Source organism: Hippoglossus stenolepis, chromosome 11 (assembly GCF_022539355.2).
Source record: "Hippoglossus stenolepis isolate QCI-W04-F060 chromosome 11, HSTE1.2, whole genome shotgun sequence".
Taxonomy (NCBI): domain Eukaryota; kingdom Metazoa; phylum Chordata; class Actinopteri; order Pleuronectiformes; family Pleuronectidae; genus Hippoglossus; species Hippoglossus stenolepis.
In genome coordinates, this window is record NC_061493.1 from 20,246,076 (window position 1) to 20,272,461 (window position 26,386).

General features: G+C 41.6%; 1 protein-coding gene across 1 annotated transcript in view; it reads right to left on the reverse strand.

Annotated features, from left to right (window-relative positions):
* Positions 1–26,386, reverse strand: part of LOC118118276 (piezo-type mechanosensitive ion channel component 2) — a 63,222-nt gene that overhangs the window by 20,424 nt on the left and 16,412 nt on the right. Inside the window, exons 5-25 of the mRNA XM_047342115.1 lie at positions 23,880–24,042; positions 22,112–22,373; positions 21,377–21,590; positions 17,140–17,314; positions 15,179–15,298; positions 13,936–13,971; positions 12,751–12,868; positions 12,379–12,560; positions 11,287–11,517; positions 10,599–10,719; positions 9,898–10,091; positions 9,122–9,270; positions 8,750–8,923; positions 5,631–5,917; positions 3,648–3,808; positions 2,747–2,923; positions 2,507–2,629; positions 1,747–1,947; positions 1,457–1,661; positions 712–813; positions 368–533 (exon numbers count right to left, since the gene is read on the reverse strand). Of these exons, the coding sequence (XP_047198071.1) occupies positions 368–533; positions 712–813; positions 1,457–1,661; positions 1,747–1,947; positions 2,507–2,629; positions 2,747–2,923; positions 3,648–3,808; positions 5,631–5,917; positions 8,750–8,923; positions 9,122–9,270; positions 9,898–10,091; positions 10,599–10,719; positions 11,287–11,517; positions 12,379–12,560; positions 12,751–12,868; positions 13,936–13,971; positions 15,179–15,298; positions 17,140–17,314; positions 21,377–21,590; positions 22,112–22,373; positions 23,880–24,042 (3,561 nt within the window). The remainder of the gene's footprint in view (positions 1–367; positions 534–711; positions 814–1,456; positions 1,662–1,746; positions 1,948–2,506; positions 2,630–2,746; positions 2,924–3,647; positions 3,809–5,630; positions 5,918–8,749; positions 8,924–9,121; positions 9,271–9,897; positions 10,092–10,598; positions 10,720–11,286; positions 11,518–12,378; positions 12,561–12,750; positions 12,869–13,935; positions 13,972–15,178; positions 15,299–17,139; positions 17,315–21,376; positions 21,591–22,111; positions 22,374–23,879; positions 24,043–26,386) is intronic.

The window sequence follows — 26,386 nt, forward strand, 5'->3', positions numbered from 1 at the left end:
GCGGATTTATCTGGATCCACAAACATAATGGAGACCAGTGGTTCTCAAACTGGGAGACATCCTGACAGTAGATGCTTTTTTAAATAATGTATTGAACTTTGGCTATTTGACACTATGTTGGATTAAAAAATGTGTTGCTCTTGTCAAATGTTTTATTTGTCCTCATATATTCTAGAAAGATAGATCCACTATTTTTTTTAATTTGTTTTAGTATATTGTAGAAATCTACCACCATTAAGTATAATTTAAGTCAAGTCAAGATCCAGTGGCTCCAAAATTAAGACATCTAATAAAAAAAATATTTTAAGAGTCAAAATACAAGCATGGGATTTATTACTATATACTCTTTATTTTATTTTATTGTTACCTGCTGTGGATAAAGTCAGGGACGGGGTTGTGGACGCTGAACGAGGCTGCGTCCAGGTCTCTGCAGATCTCCACGTTGTCTCCGGCCATGATGCGGACGGCCGCCTTGTTCTCGTCATCGAACACCTGCCTCTGAAGAGAGGCACACAGCAGCAGCATGAAGTCATCTGGAAAAGAGAGACAACACTTCACTCAATCATTATGCTTTGTTCAATTCATCCCAAAACACCAATATGGCTTAACAATAATGGTACCAGTACTTCTTCCACTAAGGTAAAATATCTAAATGCTTTTCGAATACTTCTACTTCTCCCTTCAAGTGAATCTCCTGTTGGAGAAACCTACAGATGAGGAACGACGGATTGGGCTTGGAGCGGAAATCTGGGATGTAGAGCCACTTGACCACTTTGGAGTCTGTGAAAGAGCTGGGAAACCTCCAGGGGTAGTCTGAAATGAAACCACGCACCATTATCACCACGTGTAAACCACATGAAAACGACAGGTTTATTTGGGGAGTGTTTTAAAAAGGAGAGAACTGGCAATAAAAGGGTGGTAACAAAGAAAAGAAGAGAAAGTACATCGTGAAGGTTGAAGAACATGTTTACGTGATTTGTCCCGTTTCATCAAACAATGTATTTTTGTAATTATGGAAAACAAATCAAGGACCAAGATATTTAACACAGATACGCATTTTGATTTACTGCACCACTACCGCAGCTTATTGTGATGCCCAAACAAGCAGCTTAAGCTAAATTAAGTTGTTAATCATATAATAATATGAATAATAATCTAAATGAGAAGCTGATTGACAGAAATTAATGACATATCCACAACAATGTAGATGATCCATTATTCATTTGTGTCGTCTAACAAGCACAAAGGCCAGAAACATGTTGTGGGCAGCTTCTCAAATGTGAGAATTAGCTTCTTTTCAGCTTTTTACATAAAAACTTTGGGTTTAAAACAAATGATCTGACAAAACAAGCAAATTGAAGATGTCACCTTGAACTTTGGGAACTTGTAACGAGCATTTTCCATTTTTTACGATGACTGACGATACTGAAAATAATCGTTGGAGCACAGCACCAACCTTTGCAGGCTGCAGGCGGGATCCCGATGCAAACAAAGTACTGGACGGTGATCATGCAGGCCAGGAAGCAGCAGTACTTGGGCCAGATCTCCGCGATGGCTTTCCTCCGTCGCCGGTACATGACGGCTATCAGGGCGAAGCCATGAAGCATGCCGTAGAAGTCCATCCGCTGACCGATGACGTTGACCACCAGCAGAAGGCACGTCTGTGGGGCGACACATGAAGAGTGAACACACGCAGGAACGGAGACGCCACCTTTGAGCTCTTCTCTCCGCTCAGCTGTTTCCTACCTCGAGTCCAAACTTGTAGAAGAAGTAGTTGACGAAGTATTTGACGAAGCTGACGATGCCGATGTCCAGGTGCTGCCGCGTGGTGTCGTGGAAGATGATGCGAGCAGCGGGGGGCGACAGCTTGTTCCTCAGCCTGAAGTACTCCTGATGGCGGTAGATGGTCACCTCGAACGCTAAGAGAGCCAACATCAACAGGTTGTTCTGCGCAGAGACAGAGCACATTTCAATGTTTACTCTTAAGACATTTGTTTTGTTAAATATTGCAGTGTAAGATTTGTTTCTCCCACACATACACACAATCATTTACAGTATTGTATGTTTTTGAAATAGCAATAATAAGCAGTGAAACGCAGGGAAGTAGTTAAACAGTGGACAGAGAACATGGGATGGGAAATATTGATCAATTTAGAGCATGGGAATATAGAATATTGACTTGTAAAGAAAATTAAGAGGTATTTGTAAAATGTGATGAAATATAAATGAGAGACGTGTATTGCGAAGTCAGATAATTATGTTGACATATTGTACAGAAAGTTAAAGGAATAAGTTGTTTTGTCATTTTATTAAATATCATGATATATATATATATATTTCTTTTTATTATAAACACATGGAGTTGATGTTCAACAGATTTCAATTTTACATTTTAATTTAATCGAACATTTTCCGATTTTATCTCATTAACATTTTCGTGTATTACCAAGAATATTTAAAACATTTTCTACTGTTTCCCCCCCCCACCACCACCACTCCTCCTCACCCTGAGGTATCCCAGCAGGTCATCAGATTTGTCCAGTCCCACCCAGTTGGCCGGATCCACAGGTCCCTCATACAGCAGAGATGTCTGCAGCTCAGTCTTCTGGACGCTGGAGTACATCTCCGACTGTGGACGGAAATTCAACATTTAGATAAACACTCTTCTGAAATATGTACTAATGAACAGTGTGTGTACAGCAGCTCACACAACCCGGGAATGCGAAAAACATTGACATATATTTACCACAGAGCAGTTCGCGGAGTAGCCTAGGGGTTTTATGAACTTCAGCTGGTACAACATTTTACACACGATGATGACACACGTCCACACGCTGCAGACGCTGGAGGCGAGCGGCCGATACTGACTGAACGGCAGCGCGAAGGCCCAAGACGCCAGGAACACGTAATTGAACAAAGACACCTGCACAGGAGACGAGACAAAACCAGCTCATATTCTCATAGTCTTACTGCTACTGGCAGAAATAAGGTTTCTACATTGTACAACTTCTTTTAAAGCACAATTAAAATATACTTTTAAGAGTTATTTGAAGAAGGAGAGGGGGATAAAAGTAGTAAAAGAGTAATGTGAGGCAATTCAAATACATAAAAATTCACATAAAACCGAGGGTCAAGGACTATAAATAAAAGATTATTACATTACATAAATTCAACTCTATAAAAGTACATTTTAATAAGAATCTAACAGAGTAAGTGTGAGGAGCTTATCCAGGGTAAACCACTCTCCAAACTTTTACTACTTTTATTTCCATCCGGTAACTCTAACTGTCCGTCCCCATGAGCCCACGTTATTATCTGGCTGCTCTGGTGGGAAACAGAGAATCCGGCTTGATTTCCTGTTGGTTCAGAGTTCAATTTTATACGTCTTAAGTGTCACATTTTAAACAGAGGACAATAACTTGTCAACGGCCCTTTAAAATACTGAATCTAATCAAAACCGTGACTCACAAGTCTGCAGGTTTTAATTTAACAACTTTAAACTCTGAACATTTTACAATGACAGAAAAACACCTTTCATTTTCCGGGCAAACATAATCTTCAAGCAAACGCAGACAAAGACAAGCGCGTCACTCCTGTACATACAAAACATAAATGAAGGACAAATGAGGAATCCCGGGTTTCTGTACCTCTTTGACAGAGACCAGGACGATGTAGCAGGACACTATTTTGATGATGTGGATCTCCAGCATCCACCAGATGAACAGCTGCAGCTTGTGGAAATACTCCAGGAACTTGAGGAAGAGCACAGTCAGACGGTCGACCACCAGGTGCCACTTATTTTTCAGATCTGGACGAGGGGGAAATAAAAACCAGACACACTGAAGACACTGATGAGGTTCAAATGGAAAGTTTCAACTCACAATTACAGCAATATGTTGATGGTTTGAACACAATTATCCAAAGTCTTTTATTCTGCCTACGTCCCCTTATCACGATGGAACGCTCTTCTCTCTTTAAACGGAGAGAATTAGTCTGATATAAGATATTCTATATGTTTTTATTGTCTATAAAGCTCATTAAAACATCTACTAATTAACTGCCAGTTTATATATTGTACTCCTCTGTGAGATGGAGGCCTGTTGCTGCTCTGAAGGTGTCATAGATCCTGAAAATCTACCAGATAGCCCATCCGGACGGGCTCGGGTCAGCTTTCAAGATTCTACTTTACAATACTCTGTGTATAGTGAGTGTTTATCATTTAACCTCAAGCATTACTGAGCTCAATGTAAAAGCCAAAATTCCCTTTCATGTATTCTGAAGCTGCTAAAGGTTTTTTTATGCATTTTTTCCCCCATAGAAACAAAATGAGGACGGATGGAAACATGCTGGACCTTAAATCTGTATTCACAAGCAAATTCCAAATTCCAAGCAGTTACTTCAATTAGCTGAGAATAAAGACTGAATATTCTCTTTTATATTCTCACAAAGGATATAAAAACCGCAGCCACAGTTTTGTGTGTATATGTGTTTTACAAAAGACTTGATCTCAGGCTTTAATAGAGGCCTCATTGTTTGGATAGAGCATATAGCCTGTATGGCCTGCAGCTCATTATAAACCCAGAGGCCCTGCAGGGCTGGGTTTTATCACCTATTTTATTTTCTGTGTATATAAACAACATTTTTAATTTAGGACCCGTGTGACTGTCCGTGTAAACATGCTAATGCTGCGGCGTTAGTTGGCGCTGTGTCTGAAAGTGAGCGTACGAGCCGCGTCAGAGCAGAACACTGGAGATAAATCTCACAGAAGCCGACTTTGCTGCAGATGATTAACGGCTGACCGGTGAGAGGACGGGCAGCAGATGCTGGAGCAGCAGACGGAGCTTCTGCAGGAGAGAACCATCTGTCTCCCGAGCAGACGGCGGAGCTGCAGGCCGACAGAGATCTGAGAGGAGATGTCTCTACACTCATGAGTGAAAGTGCTTACACCACAGAACGCACGAGTCTCCATTGTGAACTCAGGGATCGAGGTAAACACGGCCAGCAGTGTGGGAAGCTGTGATGGACGTTAGAGGAGTTAGCAAAAGGTCACGTTGACATTCTGAAGTGATTAAATACAACTGTGTTGGTTTGTTTTTTGTTTGTCTGCAGGATTACGCAAAAACCACAGAACGGATTTCCACGAAACTTAGTGGAAGACAGGAAGTCTGATCTAGACAACGGGACAGAATCAAATATTCAGTTTTCCCAGGGAGTAATTCACAGATCTTGCTTTCAGTAGCTGATATCCGGAGCCGTTTGGAGATGTCCTGCGGAGAAACTCTGGAGAATTGGGTCCAGTTTTTAATATAAAGGGTTTGTATGTTTGTTTGTCTCAGGCAAGTTCAACTTGATTTAGGAAAAAAACTGCAAAAGAGAGAAGCATTAAGATAATTCAGTTGAGTTTCAGTCAGTGGTTTGTGTTTACATGATTAGATGACGAATCAACTATTGGCTCGCCGACAATGAATTTACCAAAATGTTGATATTTGATCGATCATTTCTAAAAGATCATTGCTGTTCTGTTTTACATCATTAAAGAAATCTTCAGGTTTATGTGATGAGCATTTGTCCCCATGTTATGACAGGTTGCAGCTCTGAATCGTTTCCCTGCATCGTGAGCGGCTCGGTACCTGAGCTCTGCTCGGTGCTCGGCTCTGGCCCGGTCCCCGCACTGCAGTGGTGGCTCTCCTCTGTGCTGGACTGCGGCAGGTCGGGCAAGCTGCCTGGCTTCTCGCCACCCATGTCAGTGTCGTCCATCACCACCACCAGGGCCTGCTTCTTCTCCTTCTCCATCTCCCACACCTCCTGCTCCTCCTGCTTGTCCTGCACCTCCTCCGGCTCTCTGGGCAGCGCCGTGTCCACCGAGCTGGCGCTGAGCAAGGTGAGGTCTGCCAGACTGCCATCCTGGTGCACCAGTCTGAAGACACGTCAGGAAGTGTTAATGCACAAAGACTCAAACACGGTCAACTGTAATTCTATACGTGTGAGGACTCCGTTGTATTATCTACTTCATTCTTTTAGGGTTGTTGTTTCTTCAGCGGTAAGTTTTGGAATCATTTTGTCGTAGTTGGCGAACATTTCACCACAAGATAAATGTAGTAGCTGTTGTGAGGCTTTTGATCGTATCACACAGCTTTCCTCAGTTGTTATGAAGACATTTTTATATTTCTGTTTATATTACTTCTTGTCCATGTCAGCTTACACAAAAAGCCAATTTCAACTACAAGCATCTCTTAAACTGCATATAAATCTGTGAAGTAGGTTCGTCTTGTGAACATTCACATAACTGAATAACTCAAGATTGCTTGTTGAATACTACAGATATATAAAGATAGATAGATAGATATTATTTTGGATTTGGTTTCCCCCTTGTGCTGGTTCTATTCAGTCAAATTGAATTTCCCCTATGAGGAATAAGTAAATGCATATCTTATCTTGGCATTTCTGCATATTAGGTGTCAAGTCAAAAATGTATTTAAAAACAAATCAGTTCCTTAGTTGTAATTATGACACAATTTACAAGTAGTGAAGAATTTTCAATAAAACAACCTCATGTTCTTGAATCAAAACCTAAATCCTCACCACAGCAAAGGAATTGAAAGAAATGGAGGCAGATTTTTCCGAATATTTTTCTTTTTGAATGCACGATGTCCTCATAAGTATAGAAAGACCACACACGCTCATTCACACGGACCAGGTGAACGTCTCTGATGCAAACATGTGCGATGGGAACTGTTTCTGCTCTGTGTCCGCTACCTGCACGTCAGAGCAGGGATTCATCAGGCATTGATATCGAGAAGCAATGCACATTCCCTCCGCATTCCTCAAAAACAATCTGTGCTGTTTTTTTATGACTGAGCTAAATGGTCTGGGGGGAGGCATTAACCCTTGGAGTTCGTCTCAGGCAATGGAGCAAGGTCAGAGGGGGGTTTGGCTTGCATGAACCGGCTGCACATCAAGGCAGGCATGTCGTTACCCAGAGGTCGCACTTACTTGCTCGGTTGAGTGCCGATTTTTCGCTTGATGCTGCTCAGAATAATGAAAGTTACAGAGATGTACAAAGATTGAACAGTGAGGAGAGAAACCAACACAAACACTCAAACTCCCTGACAAAGAATATCAAGAACACTGGCCAACACACTCCTGTGGTTTGGGGGAGACAGGCTTTTTTTTTTTTTTAAATGGGAAGGGGATTGATATCTTGGGGGTTCAACAGAGACGGGGTGTGGATCATTGGCAAGATACTCAAAAATAAGATTTTGGAGACTGAAACATGCTTGAGATGGAAGTTGTTCTTCTGGACAGTTTGTGAAACCATTGGAGAGAAGGGTTGTGAAGGGTTAGAGATCCAGGAATGTAACAGAGAGCACAAAGAGAGAGAAGGCTACAGGCAAAATGATACCAGAAAAAACTGGAGAAAGAACCGAAATGTGGAAACTACAGGAATATAACATTTTCAGGAGATCATCGACGAACCATTTCAGGCAAAAGGGGGTAAAAGAGGAAGCATTAACGCTCCAGGGGGAACTGGGATGTCGGTGGATGCCACAGAAAAGCGAGCAAATTACCCACCTATCCATGATCAGATAGATACGCCCGCTGACTTTAGCATGGCTGTGAGGAAACGGTGGCAGAGGAGAGATGGCGGCAGGTCACGGAGAGAAGCAGAGCAGAGACGAGACAAGGAAGCGGCAACAAAAACAATGGAAAGTCCACGACAATACAGTTAAACTCGCCTGCAGACTGTGAAAATGTCAGCGCTGTAACACAAAGCTGCACGACAAAGCACACGGCGATGAGAGTAGTGATATGAGGGTTTAACAGGGCGTGATTGTGCACGTGAGTTTGTGATGACGCAGCGTTTTTATGCTGCTTTTCATGCACACATTGCCGTTTTTTCTAGTATTTATGGTTTGGATGTTTATCGTCCGTGAGAAGAACCTTGTTTTGTGATGTTTTATATACGAATCTGAAATGTTTAAGATGTTCAATTTACGAGCAAGTTAACTACAAAGCTAATGGTTATTGAACTTTTCATTGTAAACACAGTTTGGTCCGACGAGGGGCAGAAAACTCATATTTGTTGTTGGGCCCGACACTCACTGTAAATGTTGGTTTTGTTATTTCCTCAGGTTGAGTTTACTGCACTGAACATCAGTTTTATGAAGTGATTTGGGGAATTGTGAAATATACTTATTTGAAAGTATCCTTCTAAGCACAAAACATCCTCCAGCTCTATCGGTGCCGATTTAGTTTGGTAAATTTGAGCAGGAAAAACTATTATTCAACTAGTCAGTCTTGAAAAACATAAATCAGCCACAGCTTTGATAAAATAACAATTGTTCCGATTCACTTTTAAAAAACAAAAAGCTCCTAAAACTTGAATATTTGCTGCTTTCTTCAGCCCTTTAGTCTCTTATGAAAGTGAGTGGAGTGACTATCCTGTGATTTCTGATGATAGATCTGAAGCTGACGCAGCCTGAGATGAACATTCTAGACAAATCCATGAATTGAGAAAAAATAATCAACAATGAAAATGATTGCTAGTTGCAGCCCTGGAGTATTTGCATGTAAATACATTCTGCAGGAGAAGGTCACCACATTTCACAGGAGCTTTAACACCGGAGACAAAGGGAAAGGCTGTTAACCCTAGCCCTTTCCACCAGGTTCTAGCATGGCAGGTTATCAGAGCTGTTCTTTAAACTTCAGAGATACTTGAGGTCAAAGAAAAAAAACAAAAGGGTCTCACCTGTAGATTGTGCTCTCCTCTTTGGCCACGACAGCCTGGAGGTCAGTGAGCTGCAGGAAGCGGTCGTGGAAGTAGTGCAGGTGGAGGATACACACCAGCAGGAAAGAGGTGGGGATGAAAATCCTGGTGAACAACATGGACACACTGAACCGCTCCAGGCCCAAATCCTTCAGGCTGCAGAGAGGGAAACATTTAGAGACGTATGTCAGAGGAGAAGAAGCTCACAGATTTAACTGTTTTGCAACATTTTGATTGAAAAGAAAAGCTGAACATCAGTAAAAAGTCAAAGATCTTTGGGAGTGAAATGCTTTTCTTTCACTGCCACAGACAGGATGTTAGTATCATTAATTGTGATATAACTAAAACACTGACCTCGGCTTGTCCATGCCCAACATGTTGGACCAGAACTCCAGCGAGCCTTCAAACTGGAAGGTGTAGACCAGCGTGAGGACCAGCATGGTGTACATCACCACCGACATCCAGAAGTACTTCAGGATCCTTCGCCAGTACTCATAGTGCACCTGGAGAAGAATAATTGCAGTAAGTGTTTTACAGAGGTTGTGAGTTATGTGACCTACGCAGCTATAATGAATTAAATTAAACACAGAGGCGAGAGGACATCTGGATTTAGGGTGACTTTCTTTTTCTTTTTTTCGCGGCGGTTGAGGTTATAAAACAGTCAAGAATACACTGTGGATTATGAGCCTGCTGTACACAAACTTTATGACTCTAATAAAATTGTCAGCACCTTCTGTTTTTTGGGAAATTGAATTTGGAAACTCAACAGCATCCCACCCATACGCTAAATCTGGAATAAGCTGGGACCATAACACTTTGCAAACTGCCCTATTCTAACTGAGGACAATACAGTAATTACATTTCATTTGGTTTCAAAGAGCTTCAGAAGCAAAGAAAAGTCGTTAAACGTGTTGGGTGCGGTGATTCGTGCAAATTAAAGCAAACAAAGGAACTTTTTTCTTTTTCAAGATCCACAATATCCCATAGATATTAAATGTCTCAGTTGGAATTTTGTACACATCTGACACAGCAGTACAGACACATAAGTGAAAGTGTCTGTCTGTGTGTTCGCTGGTATTCATGTGACCTGTGATGCACTGATGCCCTCGGACCCTGGTGTGTTTCGGTACCTGGTAAAGTGCCACACAGGAGAGGAACATCATCATGTAGATGATCTTGTACATGACGATGGTTCCCTCGAAGCTGACGATGAAGAACATCCCCCCACAAATGTAGATCCAGTATTTGATCAGCAGAGCCATGACCATGTTGCCCAGGACCTGCATGGTGTCCTGCTCGCCTCGGTCCTCAGACTCCTCCTCCTCTATAAACCACAGCAGCGAATCAGAAAACCGCAAAGACTCACGGAAACTGTCCGACGGGCTATTGGTCAATTCAGAGAACTGACCTTTATTTGTACATAGAAAATACAGTTATACAAATCATGTTATATACCAGACCTACAGCAATTGATTAATCAATCACTGTTTGTTTCAGGCAAAAGCAAATTTTTAAATGGATGTTGTCTTACATTATATCAAACCATATATTTGTATGTCTTAACCTGTTGCTCAGGAAAGAACTAAACATTTAATGAAATAATGAAACCTGCAAAAGTAGATTTGAACTCAATCTCATGCAAAAAAAAAAAGGTAAATTAAAGCTGAAGTCCTCCAAACGACAATGTTGCCAAAAGTCACCTGCCACTCTCACAAGTTCAGTCCTACTCAGTTATTGGTTTGTCAAATATTCACAGGGCAGACGTAGAAAGCAGCTGATACCAATATTATCTACTATATTAAAAAACAAAATAAGAGCGCAGAGAGCTTACCTTTCTTCTCCTGATCCACCACGTGAACGTCTGAGAGTCCAGCGCTGTCTTCCTTTTGTTTCTCCCATCTCTCTGTTAGCGTTTGTCTGAGCAGCAGCCAGAAGCTCAGCAGACACAGGACCTACACACGGACACGTTTAACCAAACACACGAAGAGCCCGGGGACGAACTAACAAATCACTTTCATTTAAGAGAAGTCACTATGTGTTTATACAGTCATTCAGATTGGACCTTTTAAACTTACGTTAAATTATCTAAACTTTCAGACATGTCTTGAATTCATCTGGGACTTAAGATAAACTTTTAAATACAGGTCGGCCCCGGATGTGAAATACAAAGCATCTGCACTTCATGTTACTGTTTAATAAACCAGTAACGTGAGTGATAAAGAAACAGGGGATAAGACTCTGTGGTGACCTCCTGATGTATGACATGTGATTTTAGAAAATACTACAAACATGGCCTCCTCCTATAGGAGAATATTGTATGACCGCCCTCTTTTATTAGCTGAATTCAGAGCAGGAGGAGTGTGATCATCCTATTGAACCACACCAATGTGTTTTCTTATCACAGGATCAATACACGGATCCGTTTTAAAAGATGGAAAGGAATCAACAATGGACAGAAAGCATTTTGATGTGTAAAAATGTTAACCAAACTCTTTGGTTAAATAATTCAGTTTCCAAACCTTGGAGGAAAGTGAGTGGAAAGGGTTTTTCTTCTTGACGAAGAACCCCGGGACTACTCCCATCCCCTCGAAACTCCAGATGTACTGCAGAACTATCAGCAGGTTGCCGTAGGCCACCATGAAGGGAGACGACAACATGGCGTAGCGCCGCCGGTCCCTCACCATCCACAGCATGCAGGACCACATGAGGAAGACGAACGTCAACCAGCTGACGTACGTGATGCTCCACGCCTGAGGAGAACAACCACAGGGACTCACACTTTGCACGTTCAGCTCAGATCCTGAAATTAAAGTCGAAATATTGTTCCAGCTTCGCGTTCAGCACCAACTGATAACTCTCAGTTTCACCCGTATCGGTGCCAGGAAACATTTTACAAAATTGTTTTGGAAAAAAATAAATCGACAGAATAAAAGTATTACATGAAAGTGTTTTTGTTAAACTCTCCTGAAACTGCAGAAACTCCCAGAAAGAAAAAACACAAACATCACCCCAGTGTCCTCAGCTGTGGTTGTTTCACTCTTTTCACAATTTTTCTTTCATTTCCTTTCTTTCTACGATTTCTATAAAGATTTACGGATGTCTCTCGTCTCAAGAGTCAGACGGCGACAAAGTGAAATGCGTGAATTCATTTGCTGCATTTAAAACAGGGTTTATTCTGAACATTAACATAAAGAGCTTATAAAAAACATATAGTCTGTGTTACCAAGTCATAACTAAAACTAAACTAACTGTTCCCAAATTCATCCAGGAATGTTTAACTGAGAACAGATGATCTTTTTATTATGATCCTGCAGCATATTCAGTCATAGACACTGCCCAGTACAACCACAGCTCTCTCCTGTTGGTCACCCAGCTCTGGACCGGGGGGGGTCTTTTGGCTTTTACTTAATTTTTCCAGCAGCTCTGTGACTTTGAACTTGTTAGATTCTTATTATTATGCTGCTTTCAGGTTCCGATTAAACTTTAAATGCAAACTGCAACCGTCACATCTTCATTGTTTTAGCTCCAAATCACACAAAAAAGGTGATTTTGGATGTTTTGACCTGCAACATTCACACCCTCGTTCTCCTCCGGGACACAGCACCACTCACCATCATGGCTATGAGGGCACAGATGTAGCTCTGCTTCATGATGAAGTGAAAGACTTTGACCATCGCGCTGACTCCTCGCTGCTTGATCCCGTCCTCGTCCTCCTCGGTCTTCTCTTCTCCTTCGTCCAGCGCCGACTCCTCCGGGGGTAAACGCACTTCATACACACACTCATCCTTCTTCTCTGGTTGGACACAGAAACACAAGCCTTTGCTAAAATAGCGATGGTGACGCTGCTCTCGTGTCCTGAGAAATTGTCTTTAAACTAAATCCAGATCTATAAATCGCTTGTATCTGAACAACAAAATCAAAAATGTTATACGTTTTTTAAATTTTCAAACTCTTTACTACGGAGCAAAGAGTAAAGTGCCCACCTGTAACTTCGTTGGGCTGGTCCATTTTATACTGGGGGGTGGAGTACAAGTCCAGACAGACCGGTCCATTCTCAGTTGTGACAAACTCAAAGGACGTCCCGTTGGAGAGTGGCACAGCCTGTAGATCATCATTCAAACTTTTAAAGGGATCAGACAACTGGACAGAATTCTGCCCAACAACGACAAACAGGGAGCAACTCATTTTATCTGGTAAAATTATGGATGATCTGCTTTTTCTTTCTTCTTTTGTTGCGTTACACTTTGTCTTTGTGAGGCGGTGAAGGGAAGGTTTCTGCTTTTCACACTGCACGTTCTGCGTCACATCCCCACATGGGCAAGGTTTCTCCAGTGGCTGTGACAATATTCCTTTATGATGTGATATCAGTGTAAGTGATGAGGGACAAAATCTGCAGCTCTTCTGCATAAGCTAATGTGAGGCTTCAAATAAAGTAAATTCTAAAATGTACAGCCTTTTTATTGCCTTGCAGAGAAGCTGAGGAGGGATAATGACAGAAAAGGGTAATGACCTCCACCGTGAGGGGATGTTTTCACCCCCTGGTCTGTTTTCACCCCCTGGTCTGTTTATTTGTTGGTTAGTTTGACATTTTCCCCAAATTCCCTTGCATGGATCAAGGGATCAATGAAATCGTGCAATTTGGTGCACATCCAAATAAAATCCCAGATCCAGCAGATTTAAATGTGATTTCATAAAGGGACTGCTGGGCCTTGGCGGAGCTGTGCACGCTCAGTGCTCCTCTACTTTTGCATTAAAATCCCTGCAATGTTTTTAAAGCTGGTAATAAAAACTCTATGTATTTTGGCTAAATCCGACTGCTGAAGCCGCATATTAGCTTTAGCTGCCCTTTAACAAGGCGTCTATTCAGTGCCAGTGTGGACAGGACGAAGGCTTGTAGATGTAGAAAGACTGTGAACTGGGAAAAAATTTGATTCTATCCATTAAAAGTTGTGGCTTCGGACAAATTGGTGAATTCTGATTTTTGAACATGACACTCATTTCGGTGTGAAACCAAAGTTAGCTCCACTGCTTTGTTGTGAACTAGTGGGAAACGTCAGAGGGTGCAGTGGGAAAAGCACTTTGCAGTGAGTCCTTCTCTTGCTGCAGGGCTGAGGGCTGAGCGGGGGATAAGGTGCACAGAGTTAAGACACATCCAGAGCAGCCCCCACCTCAGTCGTACTGATGCCGTCCTGGGTGGAGAGGAGCTGGAGGAGGAGGAGGAGGAGGAAGAGGAAGAGGAGAAAAGAGCATACGAGACAAGGTGCGTTATCGATGAGCTGCTGAAGTCAAAGGCCTCCTGGTTCTTTATAGTCGCTGATAAGCAGGAACAAAGCCGAGCAGCACTACTCTGTAAATCGAGCCCATCGCTCATCTGCGTCGGCTGCACACCCTAAAAGCATTTAAACCTCAGGAGGTGGCCGGTGGAGACAGACTACAGACCTTAATATGGGAACAAGGTCAGTGTGTGCACGTGCATTCACAGCTGAACCTTCCCAGGGATGAGTCTGTTATGAAACCTTGTGAACACAGCCACGGCCTAAAGTTTACAGTTTAACAAAAAAAGTCCCTTTCCTGTTATTTTTAATTCCGTAATTAAAATATTACAGCGTTTTTTTCCATTGCGCTCTATTGTTGTTGAACGGCTCAACTGAGTCATAGTGTTCGAGGGTAACATCAGTTATCAATTGTAAAGAATGCAACGAGGAATGTGTTTAGGTTTTTACAGCCAGGGCTGTTGGGAGAAACCAAACATTTCACATGTTTGGGGAAAAACATATTTTTATCCTAAGTCCTTCTAAAGCAATGTTTTCATGTTTTAAGATTTTTCTTTATTAAAGCCTCCACATCATGGAACCTGCTGCTTAATGAATTGAGACAGGATAGTTTCTGGCTTTGTTAAACTTTTCCTTTTATGAAAGCGATGATCTCATTTACACTGACTTATCCTGATTATGTATTTATGATCTTATCTATTTTGTCATTTTGTTTTTCTGCTCATGTTCCTTTGTTACGTCTCTGCCAGGGAGGTTACAGTATGTTGTCATCCCTGTCAGTTGGTTTGCAGGATTATGCAAAAACTACAGGACGGAATATCACAAAACTTAGTGGGAGGAAAGAACCTTTAGTTTTGGTGCAGATCTGAGAAGCGGATTTAAGATTTATTTAACTTTTTTAGGAGAGCAACACTTTCCTTGAGTTTAATTCATTTTGTCGACCCGTCTGATGTTATTTCTTTGTTGTAAAGCACCTTGCAACATGGTTAAGAGAAGTGCTGCATAAATAAAGTTTATTATAACCATTATTATCATTTTTTACAACGTACTGTGCATCGTTTTGTGAACCACAGGATGACGACTTCATGACCCGTCCACTGTTGCTCATGCATTTATTAACCCTCAGGCTTCTACGTACGTTTTTCTCATCAGTTCCTTGGCGTGACTCCCACCACATCTGCCTCCTCCCTTTGGCCGAGTTACTGGTTCTGTTTCCGACGAGCTCCTCCTCCTCGCACACATCCCCGTCTTTGTCGTCCTGAAAAAACACAGATAGACAGTTTGGATGATATCTGACCGACTGGACTGTGGGCTGAGTCTCCTCTTGTTAATCAGCTTCTATTGACAGTGTGGGAGTGAGGAGGAGTAGGGCGACCTTTTAAAAAGAGGAAATTAGGTTTTACTGTAAATTATCTGCATTTCTTATCATTGATTTATTTATATACATGGTTGATATGATTGTCTATTGGTCTCTGTGCAGTTTCCCGTGTTTCAGGAAGTGTCTGTATCTTTAAACATAGAAAGAAATAAGTACGAAATATAGTAACAGGTTAAATGATAAAATATTAGGGCAGAGTATTAGATAAACAGATTTTTTTTTAGATGATTTCCTACATTAAACATCTTGTTTTTAAGGAAAAGCAAAAAACCTAAATTGTTGAAACTCATTCACACACAGCAGCAAAGTGTTATTTACATTATTGGTCACTTCCTTTCTTCTTCACAATAAAGCGTCATTATTACACTGGTGTTAATGTGGGATTGGTAGTTTCTTAGTTTCTCTGTTTTCCCTCTGCGATCACATTTCATTCCTTTGGATTCTCCAACCTATTTGAATTATTGTGTTTTTGTTTCTTTAAGTATTGATGTGTTAACACAGACAATTAAATACAAATCAAGCACTGAATTAATTGGAAAATTGTCAAATCAGCTCCTTCTCAAACTGGTTTCTCTACTATCGAAAAAACCTGCTGCTGATTTATGCCGTAATCATGTTTTATTATTAGTATCTGCTTAAGAGTAAGAGTTGGTGAAAACACGCACACACACACACACACACACACACACACACACACACACACACACACACACACACACACACACACCTCTGAATGGAGGGATCAATAGTGCATAGAGACCCACAGGTTTACAGGGAGGTATTGACCCCTCTATAAAAACGCTAATCTATAACTCCATTACAGGACAGAGGAGCTGAGCTCCGAGGTCTGAGGCTGAGTTCAGGAGCCGGCTTCACATTAGAGTCCAACGATCGTCACAACGGCAGCGACATCGTCTCATTCTGATTTCTGGTCATGCAGCTACTTTTGGTTTTGTTGTATTAAATAACATTTATTTACATATTAATTAATTTATCTAACAATCTAAAATACCTATATCCTTGGACAACAGATCCAAAATGCATCTTTGCTTCGTGTTTTGTGAAACCAGTCGAACACTTTCTCAGACGACACAGACAGCCATAGATCGTTCTGGAATCTTTCATCGATGCGGTTTCTCTGAGCTCGAGGCCACATGGATGCACATTTAATTCAATCTGAATCTATTTCAGTTCACTGTCTGGAATTTACTTTGGGGTATTTATGGAAGTGTCAGGACCCGATTCAATCTTTGACCCCCCCACTGACGGCAACTGGTCCCCGATCATGAGGCGTTTTAAAGCAGAGGAGCTAATTGACGTTCAAACACATATTTGACACGAGGAGAAAGGCAGCGGAGATTATTTTATACTAATCGTTCTGAGACGAGGATCTTTCGAGCTCCTTCAGCGAACAGGAGTGTCAGTGTTCGCTGTATAGGTCGAATGCTTCTGACTGAAACTCCACTAAAAATGATTGATCAGCCTCCTACAGCAGAATCCATGATCACAACAATCCCAGTTTAAGTTAACCCGGGAGTAAAACATCCTGAGAGCCTGTTACAAAAACATCAGTAAATCAGATTTAAGACTTTTACACCGGTCTTTGTCCTTTTTAGTCTTGAGGCCCCTGTGCTTTTTAAAACATTTAATTTAACGGCAAATGTCACAACGTGGACAGAAAAGCGTCCACGCTGCATTTCCAGTGTGTTTTTTTCTCTCACCGTCAGTTGCTCGATGGGCTCCTGCAGCCAGAGGCGGATGAGCGTGGCCAGCGTGTAGTAGAGAAGCAGCAGCATGATGGGATTCACAAAGTGGTACCACTTACGCTCCGGGTGCACGATGAGCTTCCATGTGCAGGAGCAGTTGCTCTGGACGATGGGGGAGATGCCAAACGTGCTGCAGAGACAGACGCACACGTGTATGAGGAGAGAAACACACTCTTTGGGAATTCATTAACACAACACTGAATATGGGAATGAATGCAGATGTAGGTCATAAACAAAGCTTGACATTTTAATCACATGAAAATCAACATAAACGGATATAAGGGTTTGATTTATGAATAAGATCCTTGTCTGTTGTCTGTATTAGAGCTGCAACGATGATTCAGCAAAAACTATTTTAGGAAATAACATATGATGAACATATTCTCCTCATGTTTTTTATACTAATCAATTAAATAATCAAAGAATTAAAATAATTGGCAGATTGACTGGTGATGGAAATAACAATATTAGTTGCACAGTTAGTTTTACTCACTATTTTAAATAATAAAGCTCCTCAGACTTTATTCCTAAGAAAAAAACAAATAAATCCTTTGTTGAAGGGAACCTGGCGTCTCCTTCATTGAGCAAAACAGATGAGCGTCATCGATCAGTAGATTCAACAGTTCTCATTGAGATAAGTGATTCTGGTTCATTCATTACTCTGGATTCAGTTCAGAATATTGAAGGTTTGATCTTAAATCTTATCTGAACTGGCCCCGACTCATCAATCAGTGGATTCAGCTTTTCTCATTTGGGTAAGTGTGTCGTTCAAGTCAGTGCTTTCAGAGGAGGAGGCCGTCGGTTCTTCATCTTTCGAACTAATAACTTCTCTTTTCTCAAGTTCATCATATTTCTTTGCTCTGATGAAATGGACGTTTTTTTGGTGTAACCCACAGAGAACTTAAAAGCAAAAGATTAACAGGTATCTCCCCGTTGAGCTTTTTACTGATGTTTGACTTGTATTTGTAAACAGTTTCATTGTTTCCCTGGAAACCATCCAACAATAATTGATTAGCCATTTTCTGTAAGGTTTTTTTTTTCTATGAAAATTGTCAAAAAGCCTCTCAACTGTGAATATTTTCTACTTTCCCTTGTTCTCTCTAGTATTTTTGTATTTTCGACAGATGGACTTAAGGGAATAAATAAATAATTATATATTGGTACAAGTACAATCAGCGGATTGTGACAGTTACAGTCTGATGGTGCCGACGGAAACTCCACATGAAATCTCCACCTTGGAATCTGGGAAATGCACCGACGCTAAAAAATCTGTTTGTACCGACGGAGGATGTCGTGTGATTCAGAGCTGTTTCCTCTGAGCAGAACAAAGGTCATCGGCTCAACAGGAACTGCCAGTGACACACTCGCAGATTTAGAAGCCTCCAGAGTCTTTACTTTTTACGCCATGTGGAGGAGCGAGTGCCCGCCTCCGACCCAACAACACTTCCTGAACGGTTTCTCCTTACAGCTGGGGAAGGCTCCGCCGGTCACGTGACTGGGGACTTCCATTGTGAGGCAGGAAGCGGAGTGGAAGCCAGGCCTCTCAACGGCGTCACTCAGCACCGGCCCCACGGGCAAGGTCACTGTCAACAAGCAGGATCAGGGCAGGCACCGAGGGGGGGCGTATTGTCTGATGGGCAGACTTTACATACTACAACCGTTAGAGTTTCCCAGTGAGGATCCGGAGAGGAAACAGGCCGCAGCCGAGGAGGACGCGTTAGGTTTATCATCACATTGAGCCTCAGCTTTCACACAGCGGCCGACAGGAATACCTCAGCGCTGTGGAAAGTCAACACGGATGCACGAGGAGTCGGCGGATGATGAAACAGTCGGTCTGTTCGTGTAAAGACCCGTCAAATGAGAATCAGGGCTGCGGTGAACTTTCCAGATTTAGGCCTTCAGACACTCAAAGAGGTTTTTTTCCTAAATTACACCCACTCGCCAATATTCACAGCAGGAAACTTAAGAAGGAAAATAAAGAGACGGTGTTAAAGAGGCATCCATGGTGAAAATGCTGCTTTATATCGGTAAAATATGTTTTCTAAATTTAAAGCTTTAAAAACGTGATCGTACCAATTACTTTCTTTACTAAGTTTAAAGGTTTTAGAACCCAAACAAGGAAAGTATCCAGTGTTTTACTACATTTAAAGATGTTACAGCCCCCCCCAAAGAAAACAGTGTTTAGTATTTAAGTGACTTTAAAGATGTAGGAGCCCAAAGAAGAGAAAAGTATCTGGTATTCTGCTAAATTTAAAGTTTTAGAAGCTATAAAAAGAGGAAAGTATCTAATATCTCACTAAGTTTTAAGATTTTAGAGAAAAGTAGATGTTGTTTCTTTGACTTTGCTCCTAACACATCTACTTCAGTAACTGTAATGATTTTTAAAAAGGCCCAAACAGGTGAAAGTGTTCCAGTATTTCACAAGAAAACAAACCTCTTCTGTGGGATTATCTTGGATCTCACTTAGGGAAACGCTGATTTAGATGCTGGTGTAACTGTGTGGTCATTCCAGTGTGCACACGACTACTGCCAGCGTGAGATGGTGTGAGGAGTCCATTCATTCTAATGAGGTGGAGTTCTAAAGGAGAAAACCTGTCAATGCAGCGCTGTAATCACACCTTATCTGCCCTCGGAGGCCGGAGAGGAACGGGAGCGCGCAAGGTTTGTCCAAGGCAGCTTCGGCTAAACATAGCTGTAAATAGCCTCGGCCCTGACACACGGCGGCACAGCTTTCAAATGAGAAACCACGAGATCAATAAAAGCCTCCAACACCAAGGGCACGGAGACAAGAGCCACAGTAATAAAACTCAAACTGTTAAATGGAAGCGTTGTTGTGAAGGTGTGTTTTATTTCTTATTCAGAGGGTTTTCCGCTGCTGTAATAGGGCATTCGAGTTGAATACATGTTTTCTCTGCTCTTTGTCTACGTCTCAGAGGAGGAGGCTCAATAATATGTTCCTTTTCTTTATTAAACTTCTATATATTTGGTTGTATTTGTGTTTTCTTTTTATTTATTGTCATCTATCATAAGGTTTATAATTAAACTGTATAATAACAATATATCAAGCCTCAGTTCCATTTATTTCTTTGTCTGATATATTAATAACAGAAATTATTTACTCCTTATTATTGGCGTCAGACTGATGAATAGTAATCCGAAAATAATAGATTAATAAGAATATTTTCAGCTTTTAAGATTTTAAGAAACAGTTTCCTCATAAATATTCTCTTCATGTATCCAGGTATTATTTTTAAAATTTACACTTTTGAAGCCTTGGAAAAGTTGTGGACTCACTTTCCTGGATTCCAGTTGTAAAATTACGGTAAGTATATTTCTGTGTATTTACCATTTTAATTAATTAGACCTCAGTAAATGAGTTAATGTGTTGAAGCAGAACTGCTTTTTTGTCAAACACGGAGGAAACCTTGATTAGTATTTGTTTGTATTTAGTAAATAAACATAATTCTCTGCATTCCAGCCTGTCAATCAAACACACTGAGCGTAGTGACCCGAGCACACTCACCTCCACTGAGTCTGCATTCATTACAGCCGCGACTAACGAGCGTTGGCGAGATGTGCAACCGTGTGGCTTTTCTCCAACCACAGCGTTTCACCGCTGCGGCCACAGACAGCTGATTGTCTCCTCGCTCATGCATAATGAAACAACACTGGTTGTAGTGAAGAGGCTAAAAGCTCAGCCTCAGATATCGATGTTTGAAATATTTCCCCTCCAGCTGGGTTCAACTCTTTCTTTTTTTTTTTTGCCTTCTCGCTTGTTACAACTGTAAATATTTATTAACGTGTAAACAACTTGCTTTGGGCCCAATAAATATTTCCGAGTCAAAGGAGCTCAAGCCCTGTTGTCACGTCGTATATGTATTGTCACATTATTACGCATTAGTATAAACTTGTGTTGTTTAACAAAAGAAATACTCTCTGCAAATTCCATTAATGTGACAAGAGTGACAGACGAACTAAATTTATCTTTGGCTCAATGTCATTTGGAGACTGGCTGAATTTTGTTGCTGTTGATTTATCTCTTTGGGAAGAGCAGTGCCAACAAAGCTTAATTTACAGCCTCTCACATTTTCATTTCTGAATAATGTAAAAGAAAATAACGGCACAAACCAGCTGATTTAAACAGGATAGAAACAGATGATTGAATTCTGTGTCTGCTCCACACGTGACTGACCTGATGTAGCCGTCGTCTGGTCGGATGGACTCCTGGAAGAACTGGAACTGGTAGAGGTAGAGCACGATGATGTGTCCGGCGCTGAAGATGGCCATCAGGACGCACATGCAGCTGAAGATGAGCGTGTCGAAGGTGCGGCACAGGGACCACCAGGTGCACAGGAACAGGAAGATGAAGAAGTACACGGCAGAGGTCATGGACGGCAGCATGATGCCTGCAAACACACAGAGAGTGGATACAACAGGTTTACTTAAGGGTTCGTTATAATATAGTACATTTATCAGCAAAAGTTTTTAAAGTTTAAGGTTTTTGATCAAGATTTGTTCTTTATCTGACAACAACCACTTTTTAAAAAAGATTTACAGAAAAACAATTATGCTTTAAGTAAATACTATTTCTCCATTTTTCTTGTGGATTCTAACATTATTATACAGCCTCAACCACCTATAGAGGATTCAAGACCCCTAAATAAAAGCCAAGACCTATTTTAAGAGTGAGAGCACAGAGGAGCTGGAGATTGATGGAGTATAAGCTGCAGAGGAGACAAGAGAGACAGAGAGAAAAAGTGCTGAACTATTCAACTTAACTGAAAATGCCTAAACCCTCAAACAATATAAAACACAGAACTATCTCAAACTAGAATCCAGAGAATCACCACTTAGACAGTGGAAACCCAATACATGATCTAATGGAGGAGAAGTGAGTTTATACCATGAAGACACTTCAGATTCTCACCCGTCATTCCCAACAAGATGGTGACCACCACCTTCCCCGCGGTGGTGATCAAGTTCCCGATGATCTCCTTCACTTTGGACGCAACCTCCGCGACTATCCGCAGGACCTTACTCTTTGTGCTCTCCTTCTGTTCCTCCTCCACCTCCTCTTCCTCCTCCTCAAACTCCTCCTCAAACTCCTCGTCCTCCTCGGCCTCGTACCCCGCCTCGAAGTCCTCCTCGAGCAGGATGTTGTCGTCCAGGCTCAGCTTCTCCTCTTCTTCCTTGGGGGTTTGGATTGTGAGTGACAGACAGATGAATGAAGGTGAGAGCTCTCCATGGTGCTGAAGACAGGTAGCACCACCGTAACAATCCAAGTATGTGAATATGATTTTTTTTACTTTTGTAACTATTCTCCCTTTATTATGATGAGTTTATGACTAATTTATTTTAATTTCTACCTTTTGTCATTTAACTGCTCTATAAATAAAGACTGTTAATATCATTAGAGCAGAACATATCCATCCCGTGGGTCCGTGCTGCCCTGGCTTTCAGTATAATTAAACATGTACAGTCTGTGGTCTGTGGCTCCAGGCATTAGCCACCCATTCACATGCTGGTTGATATCCAATTCAGACCGTTCTTCCGTGGTTGCTGTTGTGTGTCCCGGTTCACCACGATTTATAAATAACACATGAGGCACTAGACAAAGTGAGCAGGTGGAAGAAGCCCTGTTTCCAATCAGACATCAGTTTCAGCTCAGAAGCCGAACTGACGGGAATATAAGCCTGAACCCGACGCAGGGTCTCCACGTGAATTTTCTACTGTTTCTCAGTAGGTCAGAACAAAGCCATCTGTGCCAGCGTGAGCAGCACAGTAGAAGTGAAAGGGAATGTGGCTTTAATTAACACCGAGTCATAAAGAGAAGCAAAGACCTGCCAAGGGGATGGAGGCTGTATTCCAAGTCATCAACACCCGCAGGGATCTCGCTATTCAAACTTCTGCTCTGCTCCTCTGGGCTCATTAAGTGTGGACAGTAAACGTATTGAGCAGGACAAGAGGCCGACCGTTCTGCTTCATGAATAAAAATATTCATGAAGCAGAAAGATCTTCAGTAAATATGAGCAGCAAATGTGGAGCTTTTCTGTGTGACTGCATAGAATGTGAAGGCAGAATTAAACGTTATCTATTACTGCTGAGAACAAAGAAAAAGTCCTTTGCATTGTCCAGAAATCTAAAATCTGTTTGTGTGAAGATGTTGATGTGGGTGTTTTAGACCAACTTCATTTTTATTAGAATATTAATGGACACAGTTCCCTCAATGGGTTAAGGTTATTTCTTTCACGATTAAGCCCTTATTCTGAAAGTCAGTGTGAGAGAGACAGTGACAAAGGGAATATAGAGACAAAAGACATCTTAAATCCCCCATAATTCATCACTCATGTCTTCAAATTAAGTCCTGGATCAATTAGCTGATTAATCAATTAATCCAGCCTTTCATAATGGCATTTATATGGACTGAGCCAAACCAACTCTCCCTTTGTTTAAAATGTTTTCAGTTATGATCTATTTCAAGGATACCTCTGGTACCTGAGGTACTAGAACTATTGCAACCACTTTGAGAACCACACAATTAATTAAATGATAATTTACTTCTTCCTCTGTTTCGTCTTTGTAAAACTATTACGTTTGGGCTTTGGACTGTAAAATAAAAAAAAGTCAGACAGACACGTAGATAGACAGATTCAATTCAGAAGTCAGAGACGATGTCATTTATAAATGAAACCCACTTGTTCCTCTGCTTCGAAGTCAGCGTTGTACTGAGCCATGTCCTCAGGCGGCCTCTTCTGGACCAGACTGCGGCACAGCAGCCAGATGGCCAAGCCCGCCACGAACATGCCGATGTCAGGGATGAACACTCGGATGCCGTTCCCCGCATCTGCACCAATCACGCTGGGGGGACAAACAGAGAGCTGATTCCTAGTATCTCCCCCCCCCAAAAACTGATTTGGAGGAATGTCACAGGCCGGGATCACGACCAAATGACGGAAAATGGGAGAGAGGACAATAAACTGATCCAGTCACGGACGATCTCTGCTAACGTGAAACAGTCTTTCGGAGAAACTCATGGATTTGTGGTTGTTGGGTTAGTTCACTTGGACACGGCCCTGCAGTTGAATCTGGTTTGGGCTATTTGTCACATGTCACCTCCCTCTGCTCGTCTCAATCTTGATTCAATCTCAAAACAGAAATTGTCACTTCTCCGCCCCCTGAAGCACGAAGACTGCAGCTGCACTCAAACAACACGAGAGCAGATATTACTGCAGCAATTACATCCCTCAGAAAACACTACGTCTTCACATGAACGCATGGGAATCGGAATCTTTTCCGTTATTCAGCTGTTTTTTAATATGTTTTTCGTGTTGAATGCTGCAGCTTTTTATGTGGAACACCACCCACTTTAATGGAGGGCTTGCAGATTTTCAATGTATCGCTATTAACAAGTGAGAAAAATTCCATTCAGACAAAAAGGTCATGAGAGAAAAACATGTTTAGTGCTTTGAAAATCAGAATAAAGCAGCGTAAACAATCAGCCCTGTTAAAAAAGGATTTAAACTATTTTAGATTTCAGATTTTAACCAATTTATAATAATCCTATTGACAGCAGATTATTGTGGGATAAGGATAAAAAAAGTCAGCATGTAAAAATGTAAAATGAGTTAATATTCATCCCAGTTTGCTGAAAACATTGCGAGCACTTTATTTATCTGCTGAAATATGAAGTCGTACGAAGTCTTTTCTCTGTGGGAAAACAAAGCTTTTGTAACATTTCTTATGTTATTGTCTGCTCACCTCTAACTAAATACCACAAGGTTTTGTTTAAACAGGAAGTAAAACAGTGGCGGCCGACTGTTTCCTTGAGAGCTGCGGTAACATCAGGCTTCCAGTGACCCAGTGTGATGCATGTGTGCTGCCTGAGGACGTGTTTTCACAAGGTGTCATGATTGCACGTACAGTAAAAGCAAATAAAAATTGTCCCTAGAATAGCAAACAGGTTTCAAAACCTCTAAAACTCTCACGGTGCATCCTGTGCTCGGCCGCTAAAGTGTTTTCTTTACGTTTCACGCTGAGCTCAAAGTGTAATTAATCTGGTTACGATAAATGAAATGTACCGATGATTCCGCGGTTTCGGGCTGCGGAGAGAAAAAAAGCTGAGTGAATGTTTGTGGGAAGACTTATACAACAACTGGTCAGTTTAAACAGAACCCATCGCACAGTCAGATAAATAGTTGGACCTCGTGCCGCTGCTGTAGTTTAATCTAATCAAGGACGCCTGTTTCCATGAGCCTTATTGTTGTGCATCCTCACATGGATGAAAGAGATGGAAACCGTTCAGAGCCAGGCAAGGTTGAGCCACAGCTGCTTAGGTGACTCCTACTTTCCCCTGCTTAGCATGTGAGAGAATTACAATAACACTGCACGCTCACATCGGTCATTTAAATATCAGGTATTTATAAAGGATTTGAAAAGATCGACCTCGAGTTCCACATTTTCCTCCACACAGGCAGTAAAAGGGAGAAGAGCGTCCGCCTATGCAGCAACTCCAGCTGTAAATATTGTATATACTGTGGACGCTCCTCAACACAAACAGGTAAATGCTGCGAGGATGAAATGTTTACAGCTCAACTTCCGCCACTTACAGTAAACCGGCCTCCACTGAGGGGCCGTTGAGTACTGGAAAAAAAAAAAGGACGAGGCTGAGTTCGGACATTCCCGTACTCAGGAAACCGCCTCTAATACGATCACGGGGGTGTGAGGAGGAGACTGACGGCAAGAGCTTTGGAGAACACGCCTGTCAACTGGGAGTGTTCACCAAGAATCCACACGAGGACAGATTTATAAATCCTGTCAGCAAAAAGGAAAGTTTGATGTTATTGTGAGGTTGATATATTTAGGAACCTCTGCATCCACCTACCTGTAAAAGAATTAGAAGAACTACATGTCTTGATATTTGGTATTAAGACTTCTCTGTGCGGACTTTAAATGATAAATACACTTACTTTAAAAAGGACCATTAAAAGGTATCATTATGTTTTATTGGATCAGTTATAATAAAGCTGACCCTTCCTTTCATCAGGCACCAGTCACTGAGCTGAGTCCGATCACCTCGTGAAGAAGCCCACCGGTGAGATGGATGGCTCCATTAAAACCAAACCCACCTGCATATTTCATGCTGCGTTAACGTCAGGAGAATATTAAGGATGTCACGAAGATTTTCAGAAACAGTGATAAAATA